The sequence below is a fragment of the Trichoderma asperellum genome, chromosome 3 (genome assembly GCF_020647865.1).
Source record: "Trichoderma asperellum chromosome 3, complete sequence".
NCBI lineage: Eukaryota > Fungi > Ascomycota > Sordariomycetes > Hypocreales > Hypocreaceae > Trichoderma > Trichoderma asperellum.
In genome coordinates, this window is record NC_089417.1 from 4988693 (window position 1) to 5014877 (window position 26185).

General features: G+C 46.5%; 11 protein-coding genes across 12 annotated transcripts; 3 read left to right on the plus strand and 8 right to left on the minus strand.

The window, feature by feature from the left end:
- Nucleotides 1-20: 20 nt before the first annotated feature.
- TrAFT101_006256 (uncharacterized protein) lies at nucleotides 21-2220 on the minus strand. The gene is made up of 6 exons (XM_024910645.2): nucleotides 1854-2220; nucleotides 1024-1764; nucleotides 876-972; nucleotides 551-813; nucleotides 197-480; nucleotides 21-141 (listed from the first exon to the last, which is right to left on the minus strand). The coding sequence occupies exons 1-6, from the start codon at nucleotides 2189-2191 to the stop codon at nucleotides 77-79; spliced, it is 1788 nt and encodes a 595-aa protein (XP_024760788.2). The 5' UTR covers nucleotides 2192-2220; the 3' UTR covers nucleotides 21-76.
- A 2140-nt stretch (nucleotides 2221-4360) lies between these two features.
- TrAFT101_006257 (uncharacterized protein) lies at nucleotides 4361-5056 on the plus strand (the record flags this gene model as incomplete). Its single annotated transcript, XM_024906559.2, has 4 exons — nucleotides 4361-4529; nucleotides 4593-4718; nucleotides 4772-4927; nucleotides 4983-5056. 4 exons carry the CDS (start codon nucleotides 4361-4363, stop codon nucleotides 5054-5056), a joined length of 525 nt encoding a protein of 174 aa, XP_024760789.1.
- Nucleotides 5003-6656, minus strand: TrAFT101_006258 (uncharacterized protein). The gene is made up of 6 exons (XM_024908240.2): nucleotides 6466-6656; nucleotides 6074-6366; nucleotides 5890-5981; nucleotides 5787-5830; nucleotides 5526-5730; nucleotides 5003-5472 (listed from the first exon to the last, which is right to left on the minus strand). The coding sequence occupies exons 1-6, from the start codon at nucleotides 6547-6549 to the stop codon at nucleotides 5303-5305; spliced, it is 888 nt and encodes a 295-aa protein (XP_024760790.2). The 5' UTR covers nucleotides 6550-6656; the 3' UTR covers nucleotides 5003-5302.
- A 1518-nt stretch (nucleotides 6657-8174) lies between these two features.
- Nucleotides 8175-10184, minus strand: TrAFT101_006259 (uncharacterized protein). Its single transcript, XM_024908241.2, has one exon. It carries the CDS (start codon nucleotides 9872-9874, stop codon nucleotides 8381-8383), a length of 1494 nt encoding a protein of 497 aa, XP_024760791.1. The 5' UTR covers nucleotides 9875-10184; the 3' UTR covers nucleotides 8175-8380.
- Nucleotides 10185-10256: 72 nt separating this feature from the next.
- On the minus strand, nucleotides 10257-13090 carry TrAFT101_006260 (uncharacterized protein). Of its 2 annotated transcripts, XM_024900186.2 has the most exons (4): nucleotides 12014-13090; nucleotides 11540-11957; nucleotides 11182-11473; nucleotides 10257-11101 (listed from the first exon to the last, which is right to left on the minus strand). In XM_024900186.2, the coding sequence occupies exons 1-4, from the start codon at nucleotides 13044-13046 to the stop codon at nucleotides 10757-10759; spliced, it is 2088 nt and encodes a 695-aa protein (XP_024760792.2). In that variant the 5' UTR covers nucleotides 13047-13090; the 3' UTR covers nucleotides 10257-10756. The 2 variants fall into 2 exon arrangements, with proteins under 2 accessions (XP_024760792.2, XP_065983813.1); XM_066127700.1 differs by having other exon boundaries at nucleotides 11182-11957.
- A 670-nt stretch (nucleotides 13091-13760) lies between these two features.
- Nucleotides 13761-15799, minus strand: TrAFT101_006261 (uncharacterized protein). Its single transcript, XM_024900266.2, has 2 exons — nucleotides 13988-15799; nucleotides 13761-13921 (listed from the first exon to the last, which is right to left on the minus strand). The coding sequence occupies exons 1-2, from the start codon at nucleotides 15644-15646 to the stop codon at nucleotides 13811-13813; spliced, it is 1770 nt and encodes a 589-aa protein (XP_024760793.2). The 5' UTR covers nucleotides 15647-15799; the 3' UTR covers nucleotides 13761-13810.
- Nucleotides 15800-16351: 552 nt separating this feature from the next.
- Nucleotides 16352-19013, plus strand: TrAFT101_006262 (uncharacterized protein). The gene has a single exon (XM_024910980.2). The coding sequence runs from the start codon at nucleotides 16565-16567 to the stop codon at nucleotides 18956-18958; it is 2394 nt and encodes a 797-aa protein (XP_024760794.2). The 5' UTR covers nucleotides 16352-16564; the 3' UTR covers nucleotides 18959-19013.
- Nucleotides 19014-19035: 22 nt separating this feature from the next.
- On the minus strand, nucleotides 19036-20435 carry TrAFT101_006263 (uncharacterized protein; the record flags this gene model as incomplete). The annotated part of the gene is made up of 1 exon (XM_066127701.1): nucleotides 19036-20435. One exon carries the CDS (start codon nucleotides 20433-20435, stop codon nucleotides 19134-19136), a length of 1302 nt encoding a protein of 433 aa, XP_065983814.1. The 3' UTR covers nucleotides 19036-19133.
- Nucleotides 20436-20767: 332 nt separating this feature from the next.
- TrAFT101_006264 (uncharacterized protein) lies at nucleotides 20768-21474 on the minus strand (the record flags this gene model as incomplete). Its single annotated transcript, XM_024906560.2, has 2 exons — nucleotides 20768-20980; nucleotides 21046-21474. 2 exons carry the CDS (start codon nucleotides 21472-21474, stop codon nucleotides 20768-20770), a joined length of 642 nt encoding a protein of 213 aa, XP_024760796.2.
- A 421-nt stretch (nucleotides 21475-21895) lies between these two features.
- Nucleotides 21896-23508, plus strand: TrAFT101_006265 (uncharacterized protein; the record flags this gene model as incomplete). The annotated part of the gene is made up of 2 exons (XM_024909884.2): nucleotides 21896-22049; nucleotides 22124-23508. The coding sequence occupies 2 exons, from the start codon at nucleotides 21896-21898 to the stop codon at nucleotides 23506-23508; spliced, it is 1539 nt and encodes a 512-aa protein (XP_024760797.2).
- A 307-nt stretch (nucleotides 23509-23815) lies between these two features.
- On the minus strand, nucleotides 23816-25583 carry TrAFT101_006266 (uncharacterized protein). The gene is made up of 3 exons (XM_024903975.2): nucleotides 25325-25583; nucleotides 25158-25269; nucleotides 23816-25093 (listed from the first exon to the last, which is right to left on the minus strand). Exons 1-3 carry the CDS (start codon nucleotides 25520-25522, stop codon nucleotides 23868-23870), a joined length of 1536 nt encoding a protein of 511 aa, XP_024760798.1. The 5' UTR covers nucleotides 25523-25583; the 3' UTR covers nucleotides 23816-23867.
- Between the last annotated feature and the right edge of the window lie 602 nt (nucleotides 25584-26185).

Here is a 26185-nt window from a genome sequence, read left to right on the forward strand (position 1 = left end):
TCAGTTTACGAAGCATGAGGCGAGTGGACAACAAAGTCCGTCGGTATAATGCAGCGATCGTACTATTATTAGTTAATTAAGCCCGCTGAAGTCCTCTCGACAACGCAATTTGCTGAGCTTCTAACGCTTGATAAAAAACACCTATTCGATTTTTAGTTTTCTTCTTGTTACAAATTGCCTCGGTTCAGCAGCTTACCAGCTAGCTTCCACCTCTTGTCTAGCCATAATAAGGCGCTCTTGAGCTTCTCTACTCTTGTAACGCTCCCATCTCCATCTTGGTGGTTTTCGACTTTCAGAAGTATAACGGAAGTCTGGTATATCAGCTGGATTAAAAAAAGAGAAATCTCATCTTTTCCGCGCTGAGCAGCCGTGGCAAGGTCCTCATAGTCGGGGGCGTCCAGAGTATCAGCAAGCGATTCTATGAACTTGTCTGGCATCTCAATCGGAATAGCTGAGCGGGTATATATTGCTATTAAGGAACTTTTATTGACGTGATTAGTTGTCACGATGGCTGATATATGAGAAATCGCCCGAGGATATGGCTACTCACATCTGAGTCACAGAATGAAGTTCAGAACTCGGCAGCCCGGTTTCCGGCTTGCGTTCTATTCTTCCGAAATAATACAGCGCTTTAATCGCTCGTTCTAGCCGTTGCGCCTCTTCTTTTAGTAGATTTGGTGGGATGTCTCGTGAAGAGGACGTGAGTCGTTGCACTTTTGACATGAGGACAAAGGCCTGTATTAATACTGCAAATCTTCCGAAATCGATGTTGACTGGATTTTTCAATAGCGGCGAATAGGGCACTTTCTTGACCTAAGAAATATACGTTAGAGATCTCATCAGGTACTGCTCGCACCGAAAATACATGTACATACGCCCTCGTCCCAAAGCGCATCATCCGTCGGTAGGGGATCTTCCGGCTCTGGCTCATCAATTGTAGATGGACACCCGGGACAGCTCAAGCTAACAAATCTAGTCTGAATTAGATAACCATAAGGGACTACATTGAATGACTGTACTTACCGATCAAGTAGAAACGCTGCCCACCATACCCTCTTCCGTTCTTCCTCTTCTACCCACGTTAACGGTAGTTTTAGTCTCTGCAGCCCTCCTGGCTGTATCCCCAGTGCTTGTGCATATCGAACACACGCTGCTATAGACATGAACGCGGCGGGATAAATTGCATGTCCAACTTCATATAACGCCACAAGAAGCAGCCCTTGGAGGACTCGAAGAGAGAAAATCCCGGACGCCTCGAGCTCGAAGCCAAACCTCTTCGTCTCAAGGTATGTTGTGGTTCGAGCTGTCTGCTTCTCTGGAAAGACGTCGTCTTCTGAAGCTGGCTGCCATGTCACCAGCTTCATGCCCATGAGTAAAAACGCCAAGTCGACAGAGGCGCCGAGGTTTTCAGAATGTATGTATAAATCCTCATAAAATCGTTTTCGAGATACCATGGGCAGCCAGGCATGAATTGTATTAAAGAAGCGACTGCCGATTTCTTCATGTTGCTGACTGCGGCCGAGCTGTCCCGTAATATAGCTAGGCAGCCTGGCTAACGGCTTGGGAACATCGATATTATGGTTGTGAAAGACGGATGGATCAAGAAAAAACAAAGCTGATAAGTTGGAAGAAGGAAGTGCATATTTGTAAGATGCAGAGGCTATAGCCCGAGGTGAGATGTCGTCTTCATGAAACGAATCTGACTGTTCAGAGGCCAACAGTGAACCCCTTTTGCCATAATCGTAATCGCAGCGCCTTCTTTTCCTGTGCCTTGCATTAGCGTCAACCTTCTGGAGAATGACGTTATTTTCACTGTTTGTTGATTGATCCTTTGGATTTTCAACTTTGCTTACTTTGCACACTCTAGACAACTTGGAAGTTTCTTGTCGCATCGTCGCTTTCTCATCTTGCAAGAGGCGCATGCATTTGGCGCGAGGCCAGGCATTTCTCTCTGGGCAGACATTGTTCGCGTAAGAATCCCAGCCCCTAGCAGCCTCGTATACTTTCGAAACCAAAAACGTAGTGAGATGAAAACCAACGTCAAGATCCACACTCCATACTTAACAACGGCGAGAATTGTGAGGTGGAAAGGCTCAAGACTATTCTCGGAATTAGAATCACGTAAGCACCGCATGATTCGTTTGTTAAGCGCAGTTGCAGCATGGCCAGAGTACATGTACAAGTTATTCATGGAGGAATTTCGTATTGCTTGATACAAATATCTGCCACATACAAGTAATGTTAAAATGAAGAATGATTTTAATTACTCGTAGAGATTATACAGGGACAGCGTCATTGACTTGACTCTTTAGCTTGAATCTGGGCCAAATCTCATATTACCAAGTCTGGCGAAAGCTCATCTGACCTGAGGCTGTATCCACTTTAACTTGCCCGGACAGTCCATAGTCTCGATCTCAATATAGGAATAAACTTCACCCATGACGTATTATGACTACACTGTATAGTAAGTCTGCTGTTTATTCGGTCGATACCACATTGACTATAGCGGTACTGACTAGACTGGAAGCATCATTTTCATCGGTCCGAGCACGCGTCTACAAAGTGGCTCTATTCACTCGATCATGTACTCCGTACAGAGACTAGAATCTGAGGATCGATCTCTTGAAATTCCCCCCACAATTTCCTTCCGCGGCTCTTTTTGCAAAGGCTGGCCTTCGGGGCTCAAAGCATAGGGATGGCGGCTGCATCGCAAATATTAGAAACATGGGCGAGAAAGAAAGAAAGAAAAGGAAAGAAAAGAAAAGAAATGGGAACGGCGGCTGCAGATCACTTACGGTGCAATCATATTATAATCAAGAAACTGGCCATGAACATCATCGTCATGAATTATGGTAACATTATAAGTAAGCAAAGCTTCGTCTGTTGGTAGGCTTCTCTCTTTCACTATCCGTTGGTAGAACGGCTGGGGGCAAATGTGATTTATAAATGTGAGTCGTACTGAGTGTTCAAAAGAGGAAAACAAGAAGCCTTTTCATCCAGAAGGGAGATGAAAAGGCTACATCATGCGATAGCGTAATGGCTGGCGAGCGGGCTCTGTGATCTATATTCTTCTATCCTTAGACCAGTGATGCAGAATACACCTCATGGCTTCAATTCCATTTTTATCAGTCTGTATACTATACTTGAAGAGTAGCATTTTCAGCACTCAAATTATACATTAGAGAAGAACCAATCAAAAATAGAATATTTCTTCAATACTTCGTACCAGAGTCACGTAGACTCTTACGAAGACCAAGGGCGGGACTTGCATTTATCTTCAATTACGAGGGACTGCTGCTTGAACAAAAATAATCGGAGTAATATACAATATATTAATATGAATTAGCGTAGAGAGACTTTTAAATGTGGCATTATTTACTTTCGTATTTTTGTTTTCTCCTTCATCATCTTTAATATAGCTCTTCACATCCTGGCAGGTATACGCACGCTTATATATGTGCCATTCGGCCTTGGCCTCAGCTTACATCCTTAGCGTGTGTTTGTTTGGGCTTTTTGATGCATCTAATGGTCTATTTTGGGTAAGAATCATGCGAAGCTTGTTTTGAATAAGAATATTGCGAAGACTATTTTGGGTAAGAATGCGAAGTCTATTTTGAGTAAAAATAATGTGAAGAGAATTTACGAATTCAAACCCGACTAGTATACTGAGAGAAGCTGAATAGGCTACCCGTAAGCTGTATCTCACTCGGCCCATGCGATATTTCGATCAGCGCCAACAAGGTCCAGCGCGAGAGCCCGATGTTACGTCGGTGAGCGTGGAAGCACGGCAATATCGGCACTCTGTAAATGGCAGCATTCTGGGGACGCCAGGCACAGGTTGGGCATAGGGCATTATCTTTCTAAATGCGATTGGAAAGGACTTGCTCTTCAAAGTATTTCTGGAAACGACCTTTCCCTTCTCGGTCCGGCTTCGTATTTTTCTTACTGCATGCATAGTCTAGTAGGTGAGAAACGAAATTTCAGGAGCTGTGTTTTCGGCTGCAAATCCGAGAGGTACTACAGCATGCTACGTAGTAGCCGTGTTGGCAGCTTCGTTGATCCACAGTTACATAGTTAGACTTGAGCAAGGCTATTGACCTCCTTGTCGTGGGAATGATCTTCACGATTCTGGGGAGATCGAGAAACGACTTACTTTGTTTGGATTAGTTGTTTACACCTACAACAGGCCTGTTATGGAGAATCCCCAAATAACCAGGGGTAAAAATGTAAAGAGTATACGCTGTTGAGAATATAAAGAGATCTTCAAGAGCCGAGCTTGTTTCTTTGCTTGGTCCATCAACGACCTACATCTGCTTTCATACTTGATATATGTACAATACGTACAATTAAACTCGACATCATGAAGTCTGTCGCAACTCTTGCTACTGCGGGCGCTGCCCTCGTCGGTGTCGCTGCTTCATGCAGCATTTTCAGCAACGTCGAGGTAACATTCTATGGCTGGCCCGACAACTCTCCTCCTGGAGCTGGCACTGCTTACGACTGTGGCGGCCGTAACTTCGTCGCTGGAGGTCAGTAACAACTCCATCCTGGTTTAACTTATAAAATTGTCTAATAATGAACCTATATAATAGGTAGCGGAAGCTTTGACGATCCCATCACTATCGCTACTGCCGAAAGTGAGCTCGACATTTGTGAGACTGTGTACATTCCTCTCTTGAAGAAGTACGGTCGTCACGAGGATGACTGCACTCAATGCGGTAAGACATGAGGAATTTTCGCTTAAGGATTCTTGCTGATTAGTGGATGACAGAGTCGGACTGGAACAACGGCCAGGCTCACATTGATATCTGGACCGGCTCCAACTCTCAGGGTGGCGGTGATGCTCAGGTTGATTGCGAGGATAATCTCACATCTGGAGGCCAGTACTCTATTGTTAGACAACCGGCGAGTGATCTCGAGGTCGACAGTACGTATTCATACTTGCAAGATTTTACGCGACTCTTTAAGCTAACGTGGAATAGCCACTCCTTTGTTCGTCCCACCCAGCACTTGCAACACCGGTAACATCTACGAAGGCAACCAGGCTTCTTGCTAGATTAATGAAAGATTTGGCCGGGGTTATTTATTTAATGCCTTGACATGACATAAACATTTATGTCAATGTAAATAAATTTTCATTGTTCATGTACTTAATGGGCATGTAAATAGCTATATAACGACTCTTCTTATGACTAAGATGATGAAAAGCTGCAAAAGCGGCTTTTTGATATTGCTCATACTGAAAACCTAAGTGTAGAAGCGTACCAAGTTCCAATTATAGTGTAGAATGATGACGGAATACTTAGTATTTAGCATTGACGAAGTCTTGCTTTTCGAGGTCTTGCTTTCCAGTATAGGCTCCTAGTTTAGGCTGTGCCAATCGTCCCTTTTGTGTAGCCAAAGGCCCTCGAGATGCGTTAGCGATGGGCTGATATTCTCTTCCATTGATGATCACAGGCTCTTTTATATTTGCTGCCATAATGGTTAGTTCAGCGCCATCGTCATTTGTGGACTTTTGTACATACCAATGCCAGTGCGATGGTAGTTGACGAAAATGTTCTCCCAACCCTTCTTTGGCGCATCGTACAGTTCGTGCATGATACATAAATGTGGGTGAGTGGCAGTGATGTTATTCCACCAATCCCAGGCTTCGCGGTGGAGCGGCGCATGAGCAAACCGATGGATATCCTCTACGGTTCGGAAGTAGCAGCATGTCATAACGCCGTTGGCCTTGAGAACTATGTATCGGTCAAAAATTCTCTCACGAGTTGGCCTGAACTGCTTACCGTGAGTCGCTCGCCATTGCATATGTAAGTTGACGATCCAAGAACTAGGTATCACTTTAGCATCTAGACACGCTTATACTGCTATTGTAAGTTGGAAACTCACACCCGCTATCCTCATCCGCGTTAAGCCTATCAATCATTGCTCCAAAATAGTCTCCAATCTGTTTAAACCCAGGCCCAAATATGCCCAAGGGGCTGTAGTGATGCCATGTCAGCGAAGATTGCGATAAAATATCCAAAATGGAAAAGAATGGACATGTATAAAGAGCTCAGACGGGATAACATACTGATTTGACCTTGCGCCTAGCATAATGACCGCCACTTGCTGTTGTGCTGAGTCGGTAGGCGCGTTACCATGCTCATCTCCAATCTGCACAGAGAACTTGCCCATGAGAATCTCATCCATTAGAGGGTTGCGGAGAACGCCGAAACTTTGAAGCATCGTGCGCGATAGCCTATACAGTAAAACGAGTGCTGCCGGTGCAACCGCAAACGTTGGCCGGACAAAAACAACCAAGAGTCCCTGGACAACGGCTCCGATTGCGAGCCATGTTGAAAGGGTGAAGCTGTCGCGGATAGCCTGTGAGGAATCTGTTGTTAGCGTCTGACATTTGATCTTTGCTCATCACTGACGCCAGTACCGTTGATGCTTGGATGATAAAAGGTGGAGGCAACTGACATTCCAAAACATTACATTGACGACATCCTTCCGTGAGCGTTGAGGAAGCTTATCGATTTGCGGTGCGAAGTGTTGAAAATCCATCTTGCTGAGTATCTCTAGATGCTGTTGGTTGAGAGGATTCTAGAGGAGAGTTAGGGGACATTGGGGAAAAAAAAAGTCGAATAGCGGGAGATTGCTTTCATTTAAATACTGTTATACAGTAAATCACTGTAACGCCGAGTTATCCATCAAAGCTTAAGGTTGTGTAGGGCGGGCGTTGGGCTGCGCCATCCCACCATCATCTCGGTAACGTCATTCGCATAACAAGTGCGTTGCATCTCGTGCTTCGTGACTTTGTAGCCAAACAGCGGGGCTTGCAAATTGCAACTTCATGACTTGGTCGCCAAACAGTGGGTTGTATTCACAACGGGGTGACTTGTTATTTGTGAAGCAAGAGACATTGTTCCCGCTCGCCATTTCAAGGTTGTCAAAGACATTTCCGAATCCGAGGCGCCTGGGTAGAAGAGATCTTGAGTCATGATAATCTTAAGCTTACATGTAGCTAGAGATATAGTTGAAAAGGGCTCTAAAGAAGATTAGTGCTACTGGCATTGGTCCAAATAATAAGTAGCTACTCAATTTAACCCAATGATATAACGAGGCAGCAGCGTCAGAAAATAAGTTCCCTTTTGAGGTATTGCTACAAAGGGATATTAAGGACATTAGTATAATTGATAAACAGGAATAGTAACACAAAAACCAGGCCCATTTTTTCCTCAAGCTAGTACCAAGTAGCTAGTGCGGGGATCCGAAAAAATATGACAAGTATTGGAGATCAACACGCGAGTGCGAGCTTCACGTGGGACAGACCAAGAAGAGAGAGCGGAAAAAAGGGGGGCACAAAGATGTGTGTACACAGAAAATCAGGAACGCAAGTTATTCAAAGCCTATATGCAGAATACTCCGGGAGTGACTTCTCCAAGTAACGCCTATTGACAACCGCCGATAAGCCGCTGCACGGCTGTGATATGACGAAGCGTGAGATATAGGTAGTCTTACATCTTTGTGGCAAAACGTCTTGCAAAGAGTCGTATCTACCCAAGCTTAGCTTCCAAACTAGGCACGTATAAATTCTAAATTTATATCACTAGCGTATACGAGTATTTGGACTTTTGTCTCAGATGACGAAACCAACGCAAGGAGCAGGTGACAGAAAAACGGGGAATGCGAGGTTATGAGCACATAGGCTAAGATTATACACATACAATACCAGGGTTTAATCAATGCTATATGCGTTCATGCTATAGCGTTGTACGTACATATTTATCTTGCGGTTCCTTTGTTTTTGTCCTCCCTTGGGCAAGGAGGGGAACTTATCACCGCGGCTTTAGGACATTAGCATTGACCACTCATTCAAATTCATCTTAATGAAAGATTGGCAGCATGTGGAGAACTGAGGGGAGCTTCTGATATGGAGCGGTTTCCGCACTTTAACCCGCAACTAACATGAGGTTGCAGGATGCAACAAAGTTCGACGCAAGAGTGTGCTGATGTCAAGATGTGATGAAACATTGCCATCAAGACAACAACACTTGTGAGTCAACAGTTAGTTTAGTATAATTTAGTTGGGTAAGTGTGGATAACATATTGATGATTACGCTGTTAGAACAAACCTATCAAATTAGAATGGCTAATTGTGCAGGGCATTTTATAGAATGAGGAATTGCTTCTTATCCATGTATCATCTTTGTTGCTTTAGTTATATTGATGCGGCCCTACGAATTGAATGCATATATTATATTACTATTTTATCTCATTAACGTCTCCTTTTATAGGTGTCCTATGCATATACTTCTCAGTCTCCTATAAATGTCTTCTGTAGCTCTCAATATCCCTGCTCAGATCATCATTTGCGGTGCCGATATACATGTGCCTATCTCTCCAGCCACTCACACTTGTGGCTCTTGTACAGAGTCGCTGAGTCGAGCACAGTATTGTTATTACTGGCAACAAACTCGTGCGTCAAATGCGTGGAATTGTGGAACGTTAGCTTGCTCCATCCATAAGTCGCATTGTTCGTATCGAGCGAAAATCGGCTAAACTGCTGTCTAGGGCTCTGCAATGTGTCCAATCCATCGTAGTGACCAGCGGCGCCGTTGGTGATGTACCAAGGTGAGGTTGGGTTGTTCAATTCCCTGGGATCAATCTTACCCTCTGCAATGGGAGCCTGACGCTCATAAATGTGAGCGTGGCCAGTTAAGACGAGATCCACGTCATACTTGATGAATAGTGGCTCGAAAACGTCCTTGCAGCTCCAGCAAATGGTGCTGGTGACATTCTTGTAGCTGAGATACCAAGGGCGATGGCCTCCAACAATGACCCAGGGAGTTTTTCTGCGGTCGACGGCCTTCAAGTCAGCTTCCAGCCAGTTGACCTGAGCATTCATCTTGCTGTTAACAGGGCTAGCACCTTCGCCTTCTGTGCCTCCAATCTCATCCGGGCCGATAAAGCCGTGGCCAAGGTCAGTTTCGGTATCAAGCTGGATGAAATGAGCCATGCCGCTGTTCCAGCTATACCAAAAGTTACCGGTGCCTCGAGAAACATCGCTGGGCATGCGGAAGTGATTCTTGAAGCCAGTAAAGTTGGTTTGTCCCGGCATGCAGATGCTGAGGCCGTATGTAATGTTGTGAGCCTTGTCAGTGGTGCCGCCATTGTCACAGTTTGCTTCGTGGTTTCCGGGCCCAACCATGTAGGCACGAGAAGCAGTAACCGGCATCATTTCGTTATAAAATTCGTTCAGGATGGATTCATACACCTTGTATCCCTCCTCGACGGTGGTATTGGGCAGATATCCCTGGATCTCCTCCTTCAACCAGTAGTCGGCGTAGGCAAAGTCTCCAACGTGCCACAAGAACTCGTATTCCGGCATGCTGCTGATGAGCGAATCAATGGTGTTCTTCTCACCCGGCCTGAGAATATTGTTACTGGAAACACCCTTGCCGGCGGACGTAGATAGTCCTTCAGAACCCATAGTTCCCAAGTCCGCGACAACTGCGACCGAAAACGGCGTCTTATCACCGACTCTTCGGCTGGTGGTGAAGTTGAATGGCTCATAGCACGTATCTTCGTTCAATTGTGCTGGTAGGTAATAGTATGTGGTATCTGGCTTCAGTCCCTGAATCAACACGTGGTTGTTGTACGTCGTAGAAGTGGGATATGTGACAGACACCGCCGATGATGCAATGTTAGTGAGGTGATCCTTCGATTTGCCCCAAAATACACTCGGACGAGGAACGTGGTTAAACGTATTCCAGCTGACCATCATTCCATCGTCCCCGTGGAAAGCCACCCGAAGCTGGGGGTTGGCAGCATCGCTATCTGCAGCCACCAGAGGAAGCAAAGTTGCCAGGACACCGCTTTTCTTCATCTTGTCAACAGCGCGGGATCAGGAACCTGCTGGGCAAGCTACCATGCTGCTAAAGGCTCCCAAGTCGGTATATATATGGATATTTCCAGCCGACTAGGATGTGAATCCTCAACAAATTTTGCAATCCCTTCCACGTTGCAGAAGCCCCTAAAAACATGTAAACAGTAGATATACAAGAAAATTTCATCTTATTAACAATCCCTTCGCCTGCATTGGTCGACTGATGTAGCGTAAACGCGGGGAAGATACAATGGATGCCTCTAGCATTCTTTCGGCACCGAAGACAGGGATGTGATGTTACATGTGTTCACATCAAGGCTTCAGATTGGCCATGGCGGTCGATCTGCGACCGATTCAGGAACCGAACAGTCAAATTTTAGTTACCGCCCCGGTGAAAATGTATAGGTTCAGGAATTTTTGTATGTGTCATGAATAGAACTGCAACGTGTGTTTTCGGCAACCGGCAAAATATGCGCCAAGAGCTGAATGGTTTCAATTACATGTATTGACCGAAGCGTGGTCCGTCTTAGACTTGGCTTCCATGTAAACGCTAGCCTGCGTGAGATGTACACTTAATGTGTATACCAATAGATTTTCGCTCTTATAGAATTTATTCTGGCTGCGCTTTTCCTTTGTTCACACGGCGGAGTCTTTGTGTAAGCGCGAAAAGATGAAGTAGCTTTCTGTAGGCAAATTTAATGCCTCATTTCATTTACTCCGTACACGTTAGTAGAAATTTAATCGAATACTTGAGTTTCTGGCTATGCGTGTATTTATTAATATGATTAAATATATTCAAAATGTATCGCTTGCATCATGCCCGTGTATGTGTTGATAAAACTGAAAAGGTGTTTCGACCGTATTTTCGGTATCCGTCGCCCCTTATTGAAAATCCGCGTGCAGCCAGTCAAAGGTATCCAGTAATTCAAAGTTGAAATCTAAAGGCTCTGGGAAGTCGTAGGCCAGAGCTGCCCAAGGGCTGTCGCCGTTTACGCTACCATTCAAAGTATGATCCAACACTCGCTGTATAATGACTTTGCAGTCCATGCACAAATCGCCATTCGGTGCTGACGGACGCACCCAATCGAGGAAACCTACTAAGAGACTGAGATTTTGTATGATGCTCGAGCGAGTGATTCGTTCTTCCCTGGGATGTTTCCCACTAAAGCTTGGATTGAGTAGTTCCAGGCAGAGGATGCCACCCGCTGGTGCAGCATGGGCCATGAGCTTGTTAAAAGGTTAGTGAATGGCTATAAAGCTTGGAATGACTATACAAGAGATAAAATGAAACAAATTGCGTTACTAACAAGCCATTCAAAGTTACGACGCATTGCTGCGAATTGATCTTTATTTGTCCACAGAGTGAGCGTCAATGTGAGCATTTCGAAGCTCAAGACGAGCAAGTTGCCTTCATCCAAGCTGCCATTAATGCATAAAAGCCGCTCCAAGAAGAACATGGTCTGTAGATGGCCTAGACGAATTAATATCTTGGCGTAAACGCATTCGATGTCTCGGTTTGGATCTGATAAATCTTGCGGGTCGTATTTGAGACACGCTGGAAACCCAGCAAGTGTTTCCAGCTGTCTGACCTGTATGTTTCTACGCAATGCTGTCAGCCATTCTACTCACCTGAGTGGACTAGGATAGTAAATGTCCGTTACACACCGCAGTTCATCAAGTGTAGTGCAGACGGTACAGCCCAAGGCAAGCTCCATTACTTCTTCCAAAATGGATGCCATTATGCGACGAGCTCGAATAAGCGTAAATGGATACATTTCACCACTCTTATTCCAACCACGCTCATCTAGCTCTTGAACCGCCTTCTGCAAGGTTGCCTCATCTGCAAGATCCTCATCTCTAAGATCCAGCGGCAGAGGCGTCATACAGTACCGGCGATTAAGCAGCGGGGGTCTCCCCGAGAATGCGACACTAAACTTATCGTGGTTGAAGATTTGGGCAACAATTCGCCGGTTATGCTCAGAGCACAGAGTAGGCGTGTGTGGTATCTCTCCCACTTGGGCATGCAAGCCCATGAACGTAAGCATAGATACGGCCGCGCCATGAGAGTACCAACAAGATGCAGCTATCAAGCCAGCATTAATATGAAAGTTCAGCAATTATCGGAAAGGAAAGCCTTACCAGCGTCGCCATCCAAGACAGACACAAGGGTGGTTCGTCGTCGCATAAGGTCTAGAAGCACAGCATTGCCCTCGGTGAAATTCCGTGCCAAATCAATGCAATAACTGAGATGTGTTCTGGACAGCTCCCTATCGCTCTTGCCAGGAATCCAGGCAACGTGGCTGGGCCGCAAAGAATTGATAGTATCTGAAAGGCGCTCCAAGTTTCCCCATATCAGGCCGATTGACTCCCATCTAAGATTATCACCACAGTACTGATCCATCCACTCCTTGGGGTCATTTATATCTCTCAAGGGTTGGGCAGAGTTATTGCACAGTATTTCGGCGACTCTCTCCAAGTCAGGGCCAGACCCATCTGGGTTCTTTCTGAGCAAATCTTGAACCGACTTTGTGATACGAGCTAGTACAATTTGTGACCAACGCTTTTCATCGGGATCCTTTTCGTGAAATACAATCTGCTCATTGGGCTGACCTGGTAGAGCCTCGAGAGCATAGATGCTCATATGGCGCACTATGGGGGGCAGCTCGTTAAAGGAGAGTCTTGGAGTCATCCGGCCACCAACACCAGGCCGTGGCAGGCGTGTCTCCGGCCCTTGGCCTTGGAGCCGACTCAAGCTTCGTTTTGTCTCCTCAAAAACAACCGTATGGCTGGTGAAGCCAAAGAAGCCAGCGCTGGGCGATGCATTCGGCTTGGCAGTCGCATTCACATCCACAGTCGCGCTTCTGGCTGCGCTCAGATTTGCGCTTTCGCTTCCACTTCCACTTCTGCCGCTTCGGAGGCTCAGTGTTGGCGACATCTCCTGGCCCTGGCCCTGGCCCAGGGAATGATTAGTCGGCCTGGTCTTTTGCTGCCGCACGCGCCTTCGTGGCTGAAGCACCGACCCAATCGTGTAGGTGCATCCGCTGGCCTGGTTTCGCTTGATGCATCTGCTGCACACCGGGCGCGCGTGATCGCAGGCGACTTTCCGCGCCCTGCACTGGTCGCACGCCTGGAGACGGCCGTTGAGACGGCGTAGAGGCGCTTCGTTGTCCATTTCAGTGGGTATTCATGATGGCTGGAGATGAGACGACCAGCTGAAAATGCTGGCCAGCGGCGATGTCGCCGGCTCGTCGGCCGAGAGGCGCCGTGGATTAGTCATGTGCGATTCGATGGTCATATGACGGAACTCTTGAATTAGAGCATTGAAGCTGCACATGGACGCTTGAACCATAAGACATGTCCATTTTAAAAGCCATTAAAGAATTGAGAGATGATGGAACATGATGCTGATGCAACGGGCGAGATTGGCATGCATCAAAATTGGTGCGCTACTGGCTGGTCGATAAAGTTCAATACAAGTCGGACAAACCAGCAACAGTCAAACACAGTGCCGTGAATAATGGTGTATAGACGATTAATATGAAGGTGCCTCATATAATTCCATTTTATAGAGTCCAATTAATCAAATTCATGTGATGACTGTTCGTCCGTATGGACCTAAATGTACTCTACCGAAATCGTAGAGCGGCTAGACCATTGATAAATCGACACATAATATGCACGTATGCTCCGTGAACCGAGCGCTTTTACCTCTTCTTGGTTCCTGTGTCTTGAAAAATCGAATAAGACCTAGTTGTATAGCACCGAGTATTGATAAGAAAATGAGGGTTTTGCTTGCAAGCAACAGACTCGCATTTCCAAGTATGTATTAATCAGCCTACTGGAAGGGTATCGGTATCCAGGTCCATAGCATAAGTCCATAGCATAAGTCGTTAAATATTAATCGTGTTACTAGGTTAAGCCTAAACTAACGTTATATTATACGTGCAGATCCTCCTCATCAAACTTGTATGTGGCAAACTTCCTCGCAGGCACGTTTCTCTCGAACATGATGTCCAACTCTTCGTAGGTTCTGCCTTTGGTCTCGGGCTATGATGGAACATTTTGTTAGTGAATTATTTCTAAGCGGATAAGTCAGATCATGGATGTACTCACCATCCTAAAGATGGTCCAAATGAGAGAAAAGACCGAGATGCCGCCATACAAGAATTCAATCTTGGCTCCGGCACCTGCAGCACCGGGGTTGAGCAAATACGGTCCAATAACAGATGTTACCAGTCCTGTAACAGCATCAATCATCGTGGCGATAGCAATTGTCTTGGATCGAAGCTTTGTGGATGGGGTCTCGCAGACGACGACGTATGTCAGCGGGCCGAGGGTTGCCTGCCAGACAAACTGAAGGATAATAAGCAAAGTAGCTTGAGCCCAACGGTAAGAAGTTTTGGTAGTATAATCGTGAGCGAAACTCAAAAGCGCGACGACGAAGAGCGTGGCAACCATGAAGCTAAGACCACAGATATATGCAGGACGGCGACCGAGATAAATGAGGGGGATTGCCGAAAGGAGGGTGCCAACAAAGCCAACTCCGTTGAGGCCAACTCCCATGTCGAATGCCTGTACGTTGTTGAGACCGATCTGCTCGAAGAAATAGGTTGCAAAGCCGACTGGATTACCGCTAAAGTTCTGAATGACGAACAGCAAGATGCAAATTTCCATACGTCGACGGTTGGGTCCCTTCCAGCAGTCGGCATAAGTGGTACCAACTTCCAGTTCTCGCTCTAGAAGATCTGTCTTGACCATCATAGCAAGTGTATCTTTCGTGTTGATGCCGGAGTCTTGCTGAACAAGCTTCTTGAGAGATTGTTCAGCCTTTTCCATATTGTTCTGTCGGACCAGCCACCATGGTGACTCAGGGGCAAATGGGAGGCCGGCAAGCAGGATAACAGGCCATGCCCATTGGATAGCAAAGGGGATTCGGTATGCCCACTGGTCGGGCCGGTTGATGAAGCCACGAGTGATGCCTGTTTGGATGAATTGACCCATAACATAGCACAGGTTGATATAACCAGTGAGGAAACCACGAAGGCTGAGTGGCAGGACTTCAGATGCATATGTTGTTGCAATAACGCAGTACCCTCCCCACACAATACCGCTGAGGTACTGGCTGGCCGTCAAGACGCCAATGGTGTTAGCAAAGAATTGCATAAAAGTCAAGATGGCAGTCAGCACAAGGCAAACAGCAAATGTCTTCTTGCGGCCAAACATTTCCATGGGGAACGAGACGAGGTACGCTCCGATGATTTGGCCGACCAAGCTGCCCATGCTCATGGCAACTTGCCATCGTGCCGGAATCTGAAATCCTCCATGGTCTGGGCCGTAGTCAATGCCGAAATGCTTCTGAAAAGCTGGCAGTGCAAAAAAGTTGCCGCTAATCTCGATGTCGTATGCGCGCATGATGATACTGAGCGAGATGAACATGGACCAAAACGCTCCCTTGCGGTACAGCTTGAAAGCCTCCCACGCGCCAAGTCGATGCTCTGTGGCTGTACCGCTGTTGGCCATGGCCTCGCTGATGCTGGCCAGCTTGCCAGTGGCCTCGGCGTTGGTCAGCTCATTGTCGATGTTGCTGACCACGTTTTCGAGTGCGGTTTTGACTTCCGTTTCCTTCTCCATGATGGTCTTCCGGATGCAGATTTCCTTTTCACAGTTATAAGAGATGAAAGAAGAAACAGTTGATGAAAAGTCCTCGCAAGCAAGGCACCTTGAAGGACAATCAAGAAGACCCTGTCCGCTGTAACCATACAGGAGTTGCATGCATCGTATTTATATGTATGTATATTCCAGGTTGTGGCTCACAATTCCCCGGACTAATAGGGCCAAGTTGCGGGGCTCCGCAAAGATCAACTTAGTGTTGAGTCTTGGCTCCGGGGAAGCGAAACGAGCCGCATGGGGGGGATGGACAGAATTGTTACCGAGGACAGCCTTGCTATTGGCAGGAGCATAGATGGTCATGGCATGAGGTGACCAGATCCGTCGGCCAATTCTGGTAGGGCTAAGAAAGCCCTGTCGTGATGACTTATGCTGCTTATGCTATAGCGTTACGTTCATGGGTACAAGTATTAAGCCTTTCGGCTGGGCTTTGTTGGGTAAAAACAGCCTACGGGTATTTTCATCTCTAGTATACCGGCCGGTTTGAACTCTTCAGCTAAGCTATAGAGCGATTCTCTTAAAAAGTCTGGCGACAATCGTTGAGTTATCGAAAGCTGTCTTTGATATTCGGACGATAACCCGGCATGCAGCACCTGGTGGCGTTGGAACTAGGCCGCACAACTCTCGGGCCAATATCCGGCTCAATATCCGGGGGCAACTAAGGCCAGGCCAGCCAATCAATTAGGTGCTCTAGCCATGCTAGCCATGTGAGACACAGAATCTGGCCGGACAATGCTCCCGCGCCGTAAAACCCCACGCGGGCAGCTGACTACTTTTGCTCCGGCTAACGGGCTACCAAGGGAAGGGTATTGCGAGCTTAGACTTTCTCAGCTACCTGTTTGGTGATTAATTCAAGGCTTATTTTGCAACTAACAAGGCCTGTTTATGCTCGTGGGGTTCACAAGCATAGTAGAGCTCTGTTGGTTAAGTATCTTTACGAATTTGGAAGCTGCATATGTCACAGATAACCAGACATCGAATGTTGCAATCCAAACCTTGAAGAATTGACACCAAATCTTCGAAATGTCTTCAGAACATAGACTCTACTATACTACGCCATCAACAAGCTTCCCCACGTCTTTGCCTCTTGGTAATGGCCGGTTTGCTGCTTCAGTTCTTTCCTCTCCAGACCTTGAGACGTTTATCTTGAATGAAGTTACCTTCTGGTCTGGAGAAGCTCGGAATGCCGGCGAGGGATTGACGGAACGTCCTGAAGATCCCAAAGCTGAAGTTAGAAAAACGCAAAACTGTTATCTCAGTGGAGACTATGCTCAAGGCAAGAAAAGAGCAGAGAAGTACCTTGAGAGCAAGAAGATTAATTTTGGAACCAACCTTGGAGTTGGGAAGCTTGACATCTGTATCAACGGCCATGGAAATCCCGGCGATATCCAAGATTTCGAGAGAGAATTACGTTTTGACGAGGCTGTAACTGAAACAAGATATAAATTCAACGGTCGCCAGTATAAGCGAAGATCCTTTCTAAGCCATCCGCATCAAGTCCTTGTGATACAATTTGATGGCGATGACCTAGGTGGACTCGAAATCGCCGTCGGCGTGCAAGGCGAAAATGAAGCTTTTACTTCCAAGATAAACGGAGATACAAGGCTAGAGTTTGATGCGCAAGCTCTCGAGACTGTGCATAGTGATGGAACCTGTGGCGTCAAAGGCTTCGGTATGGTCGCAGCAACGGTTGACGAGGGAAAGGTTGAGCAGAGGGGTGGCAAGCTCGTAATTTCAGCACATAAGAGCATAACGATACTAGCAGCTCTCAATACTGATTATAACGAATTACGCAACGAGTGGAGAGAGAGAACTCTTGCACAAATAGAAGAGGCTCTTCAGCTTCCTATTGACCATCTTCTGAAAGAACATCTGGAAGACTACCAGCCTCTCTACCGTCGGATGAGCATTACCCTGGGACCTATATCCAGCGCTACTTCCAACATTCCCACAGACCAACGTCGAGGCAACTTTGAATCATCAGGGTATACTGATTCAGGAATGTTTGCGCTTTACTTCCACTATTCACGGTACCTTACAATCGCTGGTACGCGCGAAGATTCGCCTTTGCCGCTACATCTACAGGGTCTATGGAATGATGGCGAAGCATGCAAGATGGGCTGGAGCTGCGATTACCATCTCGATATCAACACGCAGATGAACTACTTTGCCATCCTGAACAGCGGCCTAGCGGATCTCCTGAAACCTCTCTACAAATACATCCTCAAAATTGCTGTAAAAGGCCAACAGACTGCACGTACCTGCTATGGCTCCCCTGAAGGCTGGGTAGCTCATGTCTTCAGCAACGCGTGGGGTTTTACAGATCCTGGCTGGGAGATATCGTACGGACTAAATGTGACTGGCGGTCTATGGATGGCAGCACCTCTGATTGAGATGTACGAGTACACTCTAGATGATGGTCTTATGATGAACGACTTGTGGCCACTTCTGCTCGGCGCGACCAAATTCTGGCTTGACTATATGATTGAGGATCCCAAGACAGGTTGGCTGCTCACGGGTCCATCTGTAAGCCCAGAAAACAGCTTCTTTGTTGTCAATGCAGATGGCACAAAGGAAGAGCACTCTGCCGACTTGGCACCGACTCTTGATGTTGTCTTAATTCGCGATCTCTTTGCATTCTGCGAGTACTTTGCTGGCCGGTTGAAAACTATTACAGGCTACCCTTGGGATGAAGACGTCAAGGAATATCAAAGGGTACAGGCAAAGCTGCCCCCGTTCCAAATTGGCAAAAATGGCCAACTTCAAGAATGGCTGCATGATTACGAAGAAGCCCAGCCCTACCACCGGCATCTGTCTCACACCATGGCTTTATGTCGGTCAGCGTTGATCTCAGCTAGGCATCAGCCAGATTTGGCAGAGGCAGTTCGTGTGTCCCTTGAGCGAAGGCAAGGCCGCGACGATCTTGAGGACATTGAGTTCACCGCCGCGCTCTTCGCCCTCAATTATGCTCGATTGGGAGATGCTGAGAAGGCTGTCGCTCAAATTGGCCACCTTGTAGGGGAACTGAGCTTTGACAACCTGCTGAGTTACAGTAAGCCGGGCGTTGCTGGTGCCGAGAAGAATATATTCGTCATTGATGGAAATTTCGGCGGTGCCGCAGCCATTGCTGAGATGTTGATACGGTCAATTATGCCTCGCTTAGGAGGACCGGTTGAGATAGACTTGCTCCCGGCCCTGCCTGCGGCTTGGTCAGAAGGATCGGTGAGCGGGATGCGTATTCGAGGAGGATTAGAGGCTAGTTTTGCATGGAATAAAGGAAAGTTGGAAGGCGTGACGTTTAAGGCGTCCAGGGCTTCGTCTCTGGTTGTGTTTTATGGCGAGCACAAATTCGAAACGACATATGAGGATGGAGATGTTATTCAGCTGGGACCGTCGCTGCAAAATTGGGGAAGGTAGAAGAATTATTCAAGGAAAAGGGGATAGTGTATTAGAAAAGGAAATACAATAACTAGATTATATATTTAGTTCTATCCCTGATATTAATTCTATTAGTTCTATTACTACCATCGCCTTCAACAGCTGTGATATCATTAATACGTTGGCTATTATTAATTTTTAACATAATTCTATACTACCCTCCATGTGTACAGCTAGTTACTGTATAAAGCATAATCCCAAATTCATCCAGATTCTCCAACCAATTATCCACCCTGTATCGCCTTTTCGCTACGAGAGCTTCACTCAATGTTTCGGGTATGGGCCATAATTCATCAATGCAGAGGCTTCCCTCAACCCACTCCGCAAGATGCATATTATAAGCCGCCTCCCAGTCCCGTCGTGTCTGAGCAAACCATAGGGCTCTACTAGCTGCGGCTGGTAATCCCTCCAATTCGGTGCCGAGGAACGTCGGCAAGCCATCTTCAGAAGAAAGAACGCTATCAAAGAGATACATGGTGTAGAGCGTTCGTCGTTTAGCCTCGGCTATGATCCAGCTTTCCCATTTGGGGCGCGTGCGTTGCTGCTCAGATACACACATTAGCCCTCGGCGAGATGTCACGCATGCCAACTCTTGTAGATTCATCATAGCCTGGCGAAGAAACGGATTGGTGCCTTGGCTGAGCCTGAAGAACAAGACCATTGTGTACATGAGAAATGCTTGAAATGCGCTGAGAAGAGAAAAGTCGTCGTAAGTTTCACGCCGGTCATAGAGATTATTCATCTCCCTCTGCAGTATCTCTGCCGTCACGTTTTCACTGCCCAGTAAAGGCCGATCGCATATGCGTATGATGCTCAGACAAGTAGCGAGCGGTTGACTCAGTCCAGTCAGCTGAGAGACATGTACAAATGGCGGGAATCCACGGCCATGTATGGCCATCCCAGTGTACGACTTTAAGATGCGATAGATGAAGGCCGATACCGTAGGCGGGTAGTTTTTGACACTTTGACCGGGAATGGGAATGTACGCATTGAGCCAGCGGTTGCTGATTTCCTCGGCATTAATTGGACAAACAAGATCGAGATTAGAAAACTCGAGAATGTCTGGCGGCAGCGCTGGAGCCGTGAATACAGGACCTGAAGGCTGCGTAACCGGCAACTGAGGTCTTATAGCGGCAGCAGCAGGAATGCTTGGCGAAAACTCAACGATGGACCTACTGTCAGCCAAGGCCGGATGAATTGAAGGCGTCGGTGGATCTTGAGGAGTCCCTTGCGTTGACACATCGTCGCGCTCAGGACTAAGCAGAGGACCGCCAGAACTGCGCGCAAAGCTGCTGGAGAAAGGAACTGGGCCGCCTGTATTGTTCACATAGACACAAGACAGGCCTCGCTGAGCACATCGTGAGCAGCATCTCTCTTTGCGGTCGCATCGTGCTTTGGCAACTGAACACTGCTGGCAAGCCTTTTGCCGAGAAGTTGCGTATCTCGTCGATTTCATTGCTGGAAGTTTATAGTGGTACCTGAGGGACCTTTGCCGTTTTTGCAGCAGAAGAGTTGAGAGCGTACAGTATTTATACAGTGTTGAGACTGTATGTTAAATATGGGTGGCTTGTAGAAGACTTATGGCATGATAATGTAGGCCTAGAAAATCTCTGTTTTGACTTTGGAAGAGTAGAAACTTGTGTACAAATTGTGGTCAGCTAAATCCAACTTGATCACTTTGATAAAACTATAGGACATGGATAGAAATATAGAAGTGGTGAATGGAGGAGAATTAATTTCATTAAGATAATAACCCTTTGCTACATACATGTCGGTTTACGGCCTGTTTTAGGAGTTTTCTAAGGCTTGCAGGGCTTCTTCAAGCGTAATGACCCGGAGATTCATTTTTGGCATCAAAGATTCTAGTAACACGGCAGAAAACTGTTCATGATGCTGAACCGGAAGCTCCAGCACGTTGTCCGAAATCACATAGATGTTGTAATCCAGATCAAATAGCCGATAGATTGTACTCATGACGACACCGGAGAGACTAAGTCCAGACTATGTTGACGAATATTCGTCAGTTCATCAATGCTTATCATCAGGACTGGGTACATTTAACTCACGATGACAACGGTGTCGATGTTGTTTTTCTGGAGAATCTCTTCCAAGGCATTTCCCGCACCTCCATACCATCGTATCTTTTGGAGCACAATGTCCTTATCGTCAATATTGAGGTACGAAGGTACCTTTACGATGGGACTGTGCTCGTTGAATGTGGCAAAACCATTCACCAATTTAGTAAACGGTGCTTCATTGGGAAGCTCGGCCTGAGAAGGGCTAGTGAAGTACAGAGTTGTGAAGATGTTCAAAGGTCGAGAATCTCGCTTATGCAAGGCGTCGACCCAACGAGTGCAGTTTGACACGAATTGTTGTCCTTCCGGCGTAGTTTTGGCAATATCGAATAGAATAGTCATAAAATCGAGATTCAGGATGGCATATCTTTTGCCAAACGTTAAGGGGCTGCAGGTGCCGTTGGACTGTATAGGGGCCATTTTGATGGACGGGATGATATTAACGGTTTGAATATGGTATGTTCGTTGAAACGAGCATACAACTTTCTATCTTGACCCATCTTTATGCTCTCACTGCAGTAGAGCTCTAGAATGCATCTAGGGTAAATGATGTGAACTCCGGACGAACCCGGAACTCAAGGCTTGAGGCATAACTAAACTCTCGTTTCAATAGTGGATCATGGCTAGATACCCATATACTAGAACTTTCTTCAACTCCGTGAACCCCGTGAACCCCGTGATCAACTCCGTGATCAACTCCGATATACGGTCCTCAGTTCCGAGATCTGTCTTGAGATTCGCCCCTTGGAAAAGATATATAGAATCGCCGAATCCTTTAGCATCTTGGAGAAATCATAAATTGTAAGCTTCCAAAGTCAGAAAATACAAATCAAAAACAAAAATGTCATCTACATTGAAAGATAACCAAGATCCTGAAACAACACCACCCACGCCAGAAACACCACCATCAGGTACAGACGCAACCGAGCCTTATAGTATTTTCGATGGTCGGCAAAGGGCATTAATCGTAGTAATTGTCTCCACAGCTGCAACTTGTAAGTAATTCCAGATCCTACTAGAGATTGCAACCATCAACTTCGTCTTACTAATAATAGCTTCTATGCTGCAGTCTCCGGATTCGCATCCAACATTTACTTTCCAGCACTACCAACCATTGCTCACGACCTCAATGTTTCCGTCGAACTCGTCAATCTTACTGTCACTTCCTATCTGATATTCCAAGGAATCGCTCCAAGTCTGTGGGGTCCTGTATCCGATGTGAAAGGCCGTCGTGTGGCATACTGTTGCACATTTCTCGTCTTTATAGGGGCATGCATTGGCCTTGCGAATACAAGAAACTACGCCACATTGATCGTCCTCAGATGCCTTCAGAGCACTGGTAGCGCTAGTACGATTGCCATTGGATCGGGTGTAATTGGAGATGTCACTACTCGCGCGAATCGCGGAAGCCTCATGGGTATATTTCAGGCCGGCCTACTCGTTCCTGTTGCCGTCGGCCCTGTGATTGGAGGTGCTATTGCTGGATCCTTAGGATGGAGGGCCATATTCTGGTTCCTTACTGCCTATGGCGGTGGCTTTCTACTTGTTCTCGTACTGCTTCTCCCGGAAACACTACGCTCCATTGTCGCCAATGGTAGTCGGACTCCCTCGTCTCTAATAGGGAGATACCCCCTTAACATGTATCAGAAATTGTCAAAGATTGAATGGAACCGCGAAACATCAGCGGCAGCACCCGACGCAAAAAAGCGCATTGATATTTTGGGACCGTTTCACATCCTCATCAGCAAACATGCGACTCCTATCATCGTTTTCCTCTCAATCTACTACGCTGTCTGGCAAATGAGCATCACTGCTATGTCTACCCTCTTCAAAGAACATTATGGATTGAAGGAGACGCAAATTGGATTGACATTTATTGCAAACGGCGTGGGCTCTATGATTGGGACGCTCATCACTGGCAAAATCCTCGACAAGGACTATAAAAGAGTTAAAGCCGCCTATGATGCACAAATGGTCCAAGGAGATGCTGAAAATGGCAGTGATACTACACATTCCATCTCCAAAACCGAAGACGATTTTCCCATTGAGAAAGCCCGACTTCGCCTAGTTCCTGTCTTCTCTATCATCCAGTGTTTGTCTATCCTCCTATTCGGCTGGACGATTCAATACCCTCATCGTGTGCACATTGCTGTCCCAATCATCTCTACTTTCATCACAGGTTGGACCGCCGTCTCTACTCAATCTATTATCATGACATATCTTGTTGATATCTTTCCGGACCGGAGCGCCGCTGCAAGTGCCAGTTTGAATCTTGCTAGATGTCTCTTTGCTGCTGGCGGTACGAGTATAGTAATGCCAATGGTAAATGGTATTGGTGTCGGACTGGCATTTACAATCGCCGTAATTGTTCAGTTTGTCGCTCTCCTAGGCCCAGTCATCCAGTGGAAATTTGCCGCTGGTTGGAGAAAGCAGTCCAGAGCGCAAAAGCAGTAAGTCATGATCAATGTTAAACGCCTCCTTGAGATAAGGGACATTTGCCCTTCTTGGGTTTAGATTTGTATCGCCATTGAAGGCCACTGCGGAGAGATGCTTTATTTTGATAGCATAAATAGACAAAATAACTTCTTGCTACGGTTCGGAAGGGATAGTTGAAGATATGTGGAAGCATACTAGATTGAAGCTAAATAGTATAATAATAATAGAGATGGGAATCATAAATTCATGAAGCGATATGAAGCATAGTAATACTCTTAAAACTTAGGATCTACTTATTATTTAGTAAAATAAGTACTATTAAAAGTGCTGTCTAATATTCTTGCTCTCTTTATTCATAAAATTTCATTAATCGTGAGTTAGTTATTGTTCCCTGTAGCTACTCCCCAGAAGTAAGTTGCCCAGGCTCCCAATAGTAGAACTATCATAGCGACGAAGCAAGACAAGCTAAAATTGTTGTGTCGTTTTCGATTTTTGCCTTCCTCAAACTCTTCTTTGAGAGCGTTAATCTTTTCGCCTCTGATAATTCTTTGCTTGCGCGTCCATTGTAATCTGTCCATGGTGGGACTAACAAAGCTCATTCCGACCATTATCATACCCACTACAACAGAGCCTGCCGCAAGCGCGACATAGAGAATAATGACCCTGTTGTAGCTGTCATTATCATGATCCTGGATAACACCTGCGACGATACCGATAATAATGGTCATGCTGTTGTTGATGGCAATCTTGATGGCATAGCCAGATCCAAATACTTCCTGGTACCACATGCTTGTTCGGATGCTGTCGATTATGACTGTTGGCCCAAGAGACGCTGCAAACGCGTAAATGCCGAAGCTGGCTGCGGTTCCTCCCACTGTAGGACCAAAAGCGGCAAGACACATCGAGAGGAGCATACCGGAACCGCAAACCAACATAATGGTGTTCCGCTGACCAAGTATATCAATGAAGACACCCAAGATTGGTACCAAGAAAAAGCCGAGATACTGTGACATGGCTGAATACCAGCCTGCAGTGACTGCTGAAATATTGAACCGTTTCTGGGCGAATTCTGTGGCATTGGAGGAGAAAACACTGGCAACAGAAGTTTGAAAGAGCGAAAATAGTGCTACAAGCCAAAATGGCCAAGGCAGCCTCAGCATTTTGGTGAATTCGAACTTTTTGTTCTTCTCAGTCAATCTTTCACCGGTTGCCGGATCATTGGTGCCAGCATAGCGCCGTTCACAGTAATTTGTGAAAATGTAGAAAACAGCAGTTACCGCATTGGTGAAGAGGTTGATGAACACTGCACACCAATACACCCAGCTGAAGTTTCCTGTTCTCTTTGCAATAACATTGGCGGATGCCTTGCCAACAAAGCTTCCGATCTTGCCAAGACCCAGCTCAAACCCAAGTGTGGAAGCGAATCCATTCGAGGGAGCGAACCAAGACGAGAAAACTTTGTACTGGGCGCACTGCGTGGCAACATCTCCAAGGGCTTGAACAACGCTGCCAACTATCATGAACTTGAAGCTGCGGACTTGGGTGGCTGCCGCAATGAGAATTGCCCCAATGCTATATATAGCATTGCCCCAAAGCATTGCCCCTGAAGATTGGAGAGTCAGAAAATGAACCTCAGTGATGGAAGCAGAGAAAATGATGCTACTTACTCGCACCACCAATTCGATCTGTAACGACGCCACTGACGAGAATCAGAGCTGTTTTGATAAAGTTTTCGCTTGCATCCAGTGTTGCATATTGAGCGTTATTGATGTGTAGCTCCTACAGATCTGGTCAGAATATGTTAACAAGAGGAAAAATTTTGATCAGAACCAACCTTCTTCAAGGTACTTTTCATGGCTCCTGTCACTCCGCTGCTCCAGTGAGAGCCAAAGCCAACCAAGCTTACGAGTACGACGGAGAGAATCTTCATACTCCATGGGATGTTGCTACTTCGCTGCCGCTCTGATATGGTGTCCGACTCGTCACCAACCGACACATCGGCGACGGTGGGATTCTTTTCTTCATCGCCCATGATGTGCAATATTATTTCACCCACAAAGAATGGAAGAAACTGGCGAGATTGACCAGCGGCAGTTGACTGGAAGGAGTAAAGCAACCAGACGCTTCAGCAGGATCGCGAGCGATGATCGGCGCCTTTAAAGAAATGCATGCGAGCGGGGATCTTATCTGATTGATAACTCTTGGCGCTGATTGATAAATGATTAAAACACCACTGACGACGATGGTGGATCGGGTGCCACATGGCCACCAATTTTTACGCACCTGCTCCGTCCGTTAGAGCGCATTCGGACTCTTCGCCGGTCGTGTTGGTATGGCCATGGCCTTAGTTCCCAAGCATAACGGGGCCAAGCCTGGAAGAAACCCGAGAGGTGGTTCTAAACCGGCAATGCCAAGATCGGTGAACAAGGAATATGCATGACAAGCGCTGATGAGCCAACAGAAAATTTTGAGTAGGCATGGAACAGTGCTTTTGACACTATTGACTTGTTAGGCAACCTCTGAGATCACACAGTCTCAGCAGAAAAATAATTCTTAGCAGTGCAAGTTGGCAACCATCTACATGTTTGGAACAAGCAATAAGAACATGCTTCCTAGAATTCGTTGCTTTCGTAGAGGGTCTCTTCCGGAAGTTGCCCGGGCAATTAGTCAACATGATAGCTCTTCAATCGCGCTT

Coding starts and splice junctions, on each gene's coding strand:
- TrAFT101_006266 (XM_024903975.2), bottom strand. CDS start 25,522: ATGGGCGATGAAGAAAAGAATCCCACCGTCGCCGATGTGTCGGTTGGT. Junction 25,270..25,324: donor TGAAAAGTACCTTGAAGAAG/GTTGGTTCTGAT, acceptor CCAGATCTGTAG/GAGCTACACATCAATAACGC. Junction 25,094..25,157: donor AGATCGAATTGGTGGTGCGA/GTAAGTAGCATC, acceptor TCCAATCTTCAG/GGGCAATGCTTTGGGGCAAT.
- TrAFT101_006261 (XM_024900266.2), bottom strand. CDS start 15,646: ATGCAACTCCTGTATGGTTACAGCGGACAGGGTCTTCTTGATTGTCCT. Junction 13,922..13,987: donor TTTGGACCATCTTTAGGATG/GTGAGTACATCC, acceptor GTTCCATCATAG/CCCGAGACCAAAGGCAGAAC.
- TrAFT101_006258 (XM_024908240.2), bottom strand. CDS start 6,549: ATGGATTTTCAACACTTCGCACCGCAAATCGATAAGCTTCCTCAACGC. Junction 6,367..6,465: donor TCAATGTAATGTTTTGGAAT/GTCAGTTGCCTC, acceptor GATTCCTCACAG/GCTATCCGCGACAGCTTCAC. Junction 5,731..5,786: donor GCAATGGCGAGCGACTCACG/GTAAGCAGTTCA, acceptor ATAGTTCTCAAG/GCCAACGGCGTTATGACATG.
- TrAFT101_006259 (XM_024908241.2), bottom strand. CDS start 9,874: ATGAAGAAAAGCGGTGTCCTGGCAACTTTGCTTCCTCTGGTGGCTGCA.
- TrAFT101_006256 (XM_024910645.2), bottom strand. CDS start 2,191: ATGAATAACTTGTACATGTACTCTGGCCATGCTGCAACTGCGCTTAAC. Junction 973..1,023: donor GCAGCGTTTCTACTTGATCG/GTAAGTACAGTC, acceptor AATTCAGACTAG/ATTTGTTAGCTTGAGCTGTC. Junction 142..196: donor CAAGAGGTGGAAGCTAGCTG/GTAAGCTGCTGA, acceptor AAAATCGAATAG/GTGTTTTTTATCAAGCGTTA.
- TrAFT101_006260 (XM_024900186.2), bottom strand. CDS start 13,046: ATGGACAACGAAGCGCCTCTACGCCGTCTCAACGGCCGTCTCCAGGCG. Junction 11,958..12,013: donor TGTCTTGGATGGCGACGCTG/GTAAGGCTTTCC, acceptor CTGGCTTGATAG/CTGCATCTTGTTGGTACTCT. Junction 11,474..11,539: donor ACTACACTTGATGAACTGCG/GTGTGTAACGGA, acceptor AGCATTGCGTAG/AAACATACAGGTCAGACAGC.
- TrAFT101_006262 (XM_024910980.2), top strand. CDS start 16,565: ATGTCTTCAGAACATAGACTCTACTATACTACGCCATCAACAAGCTTC.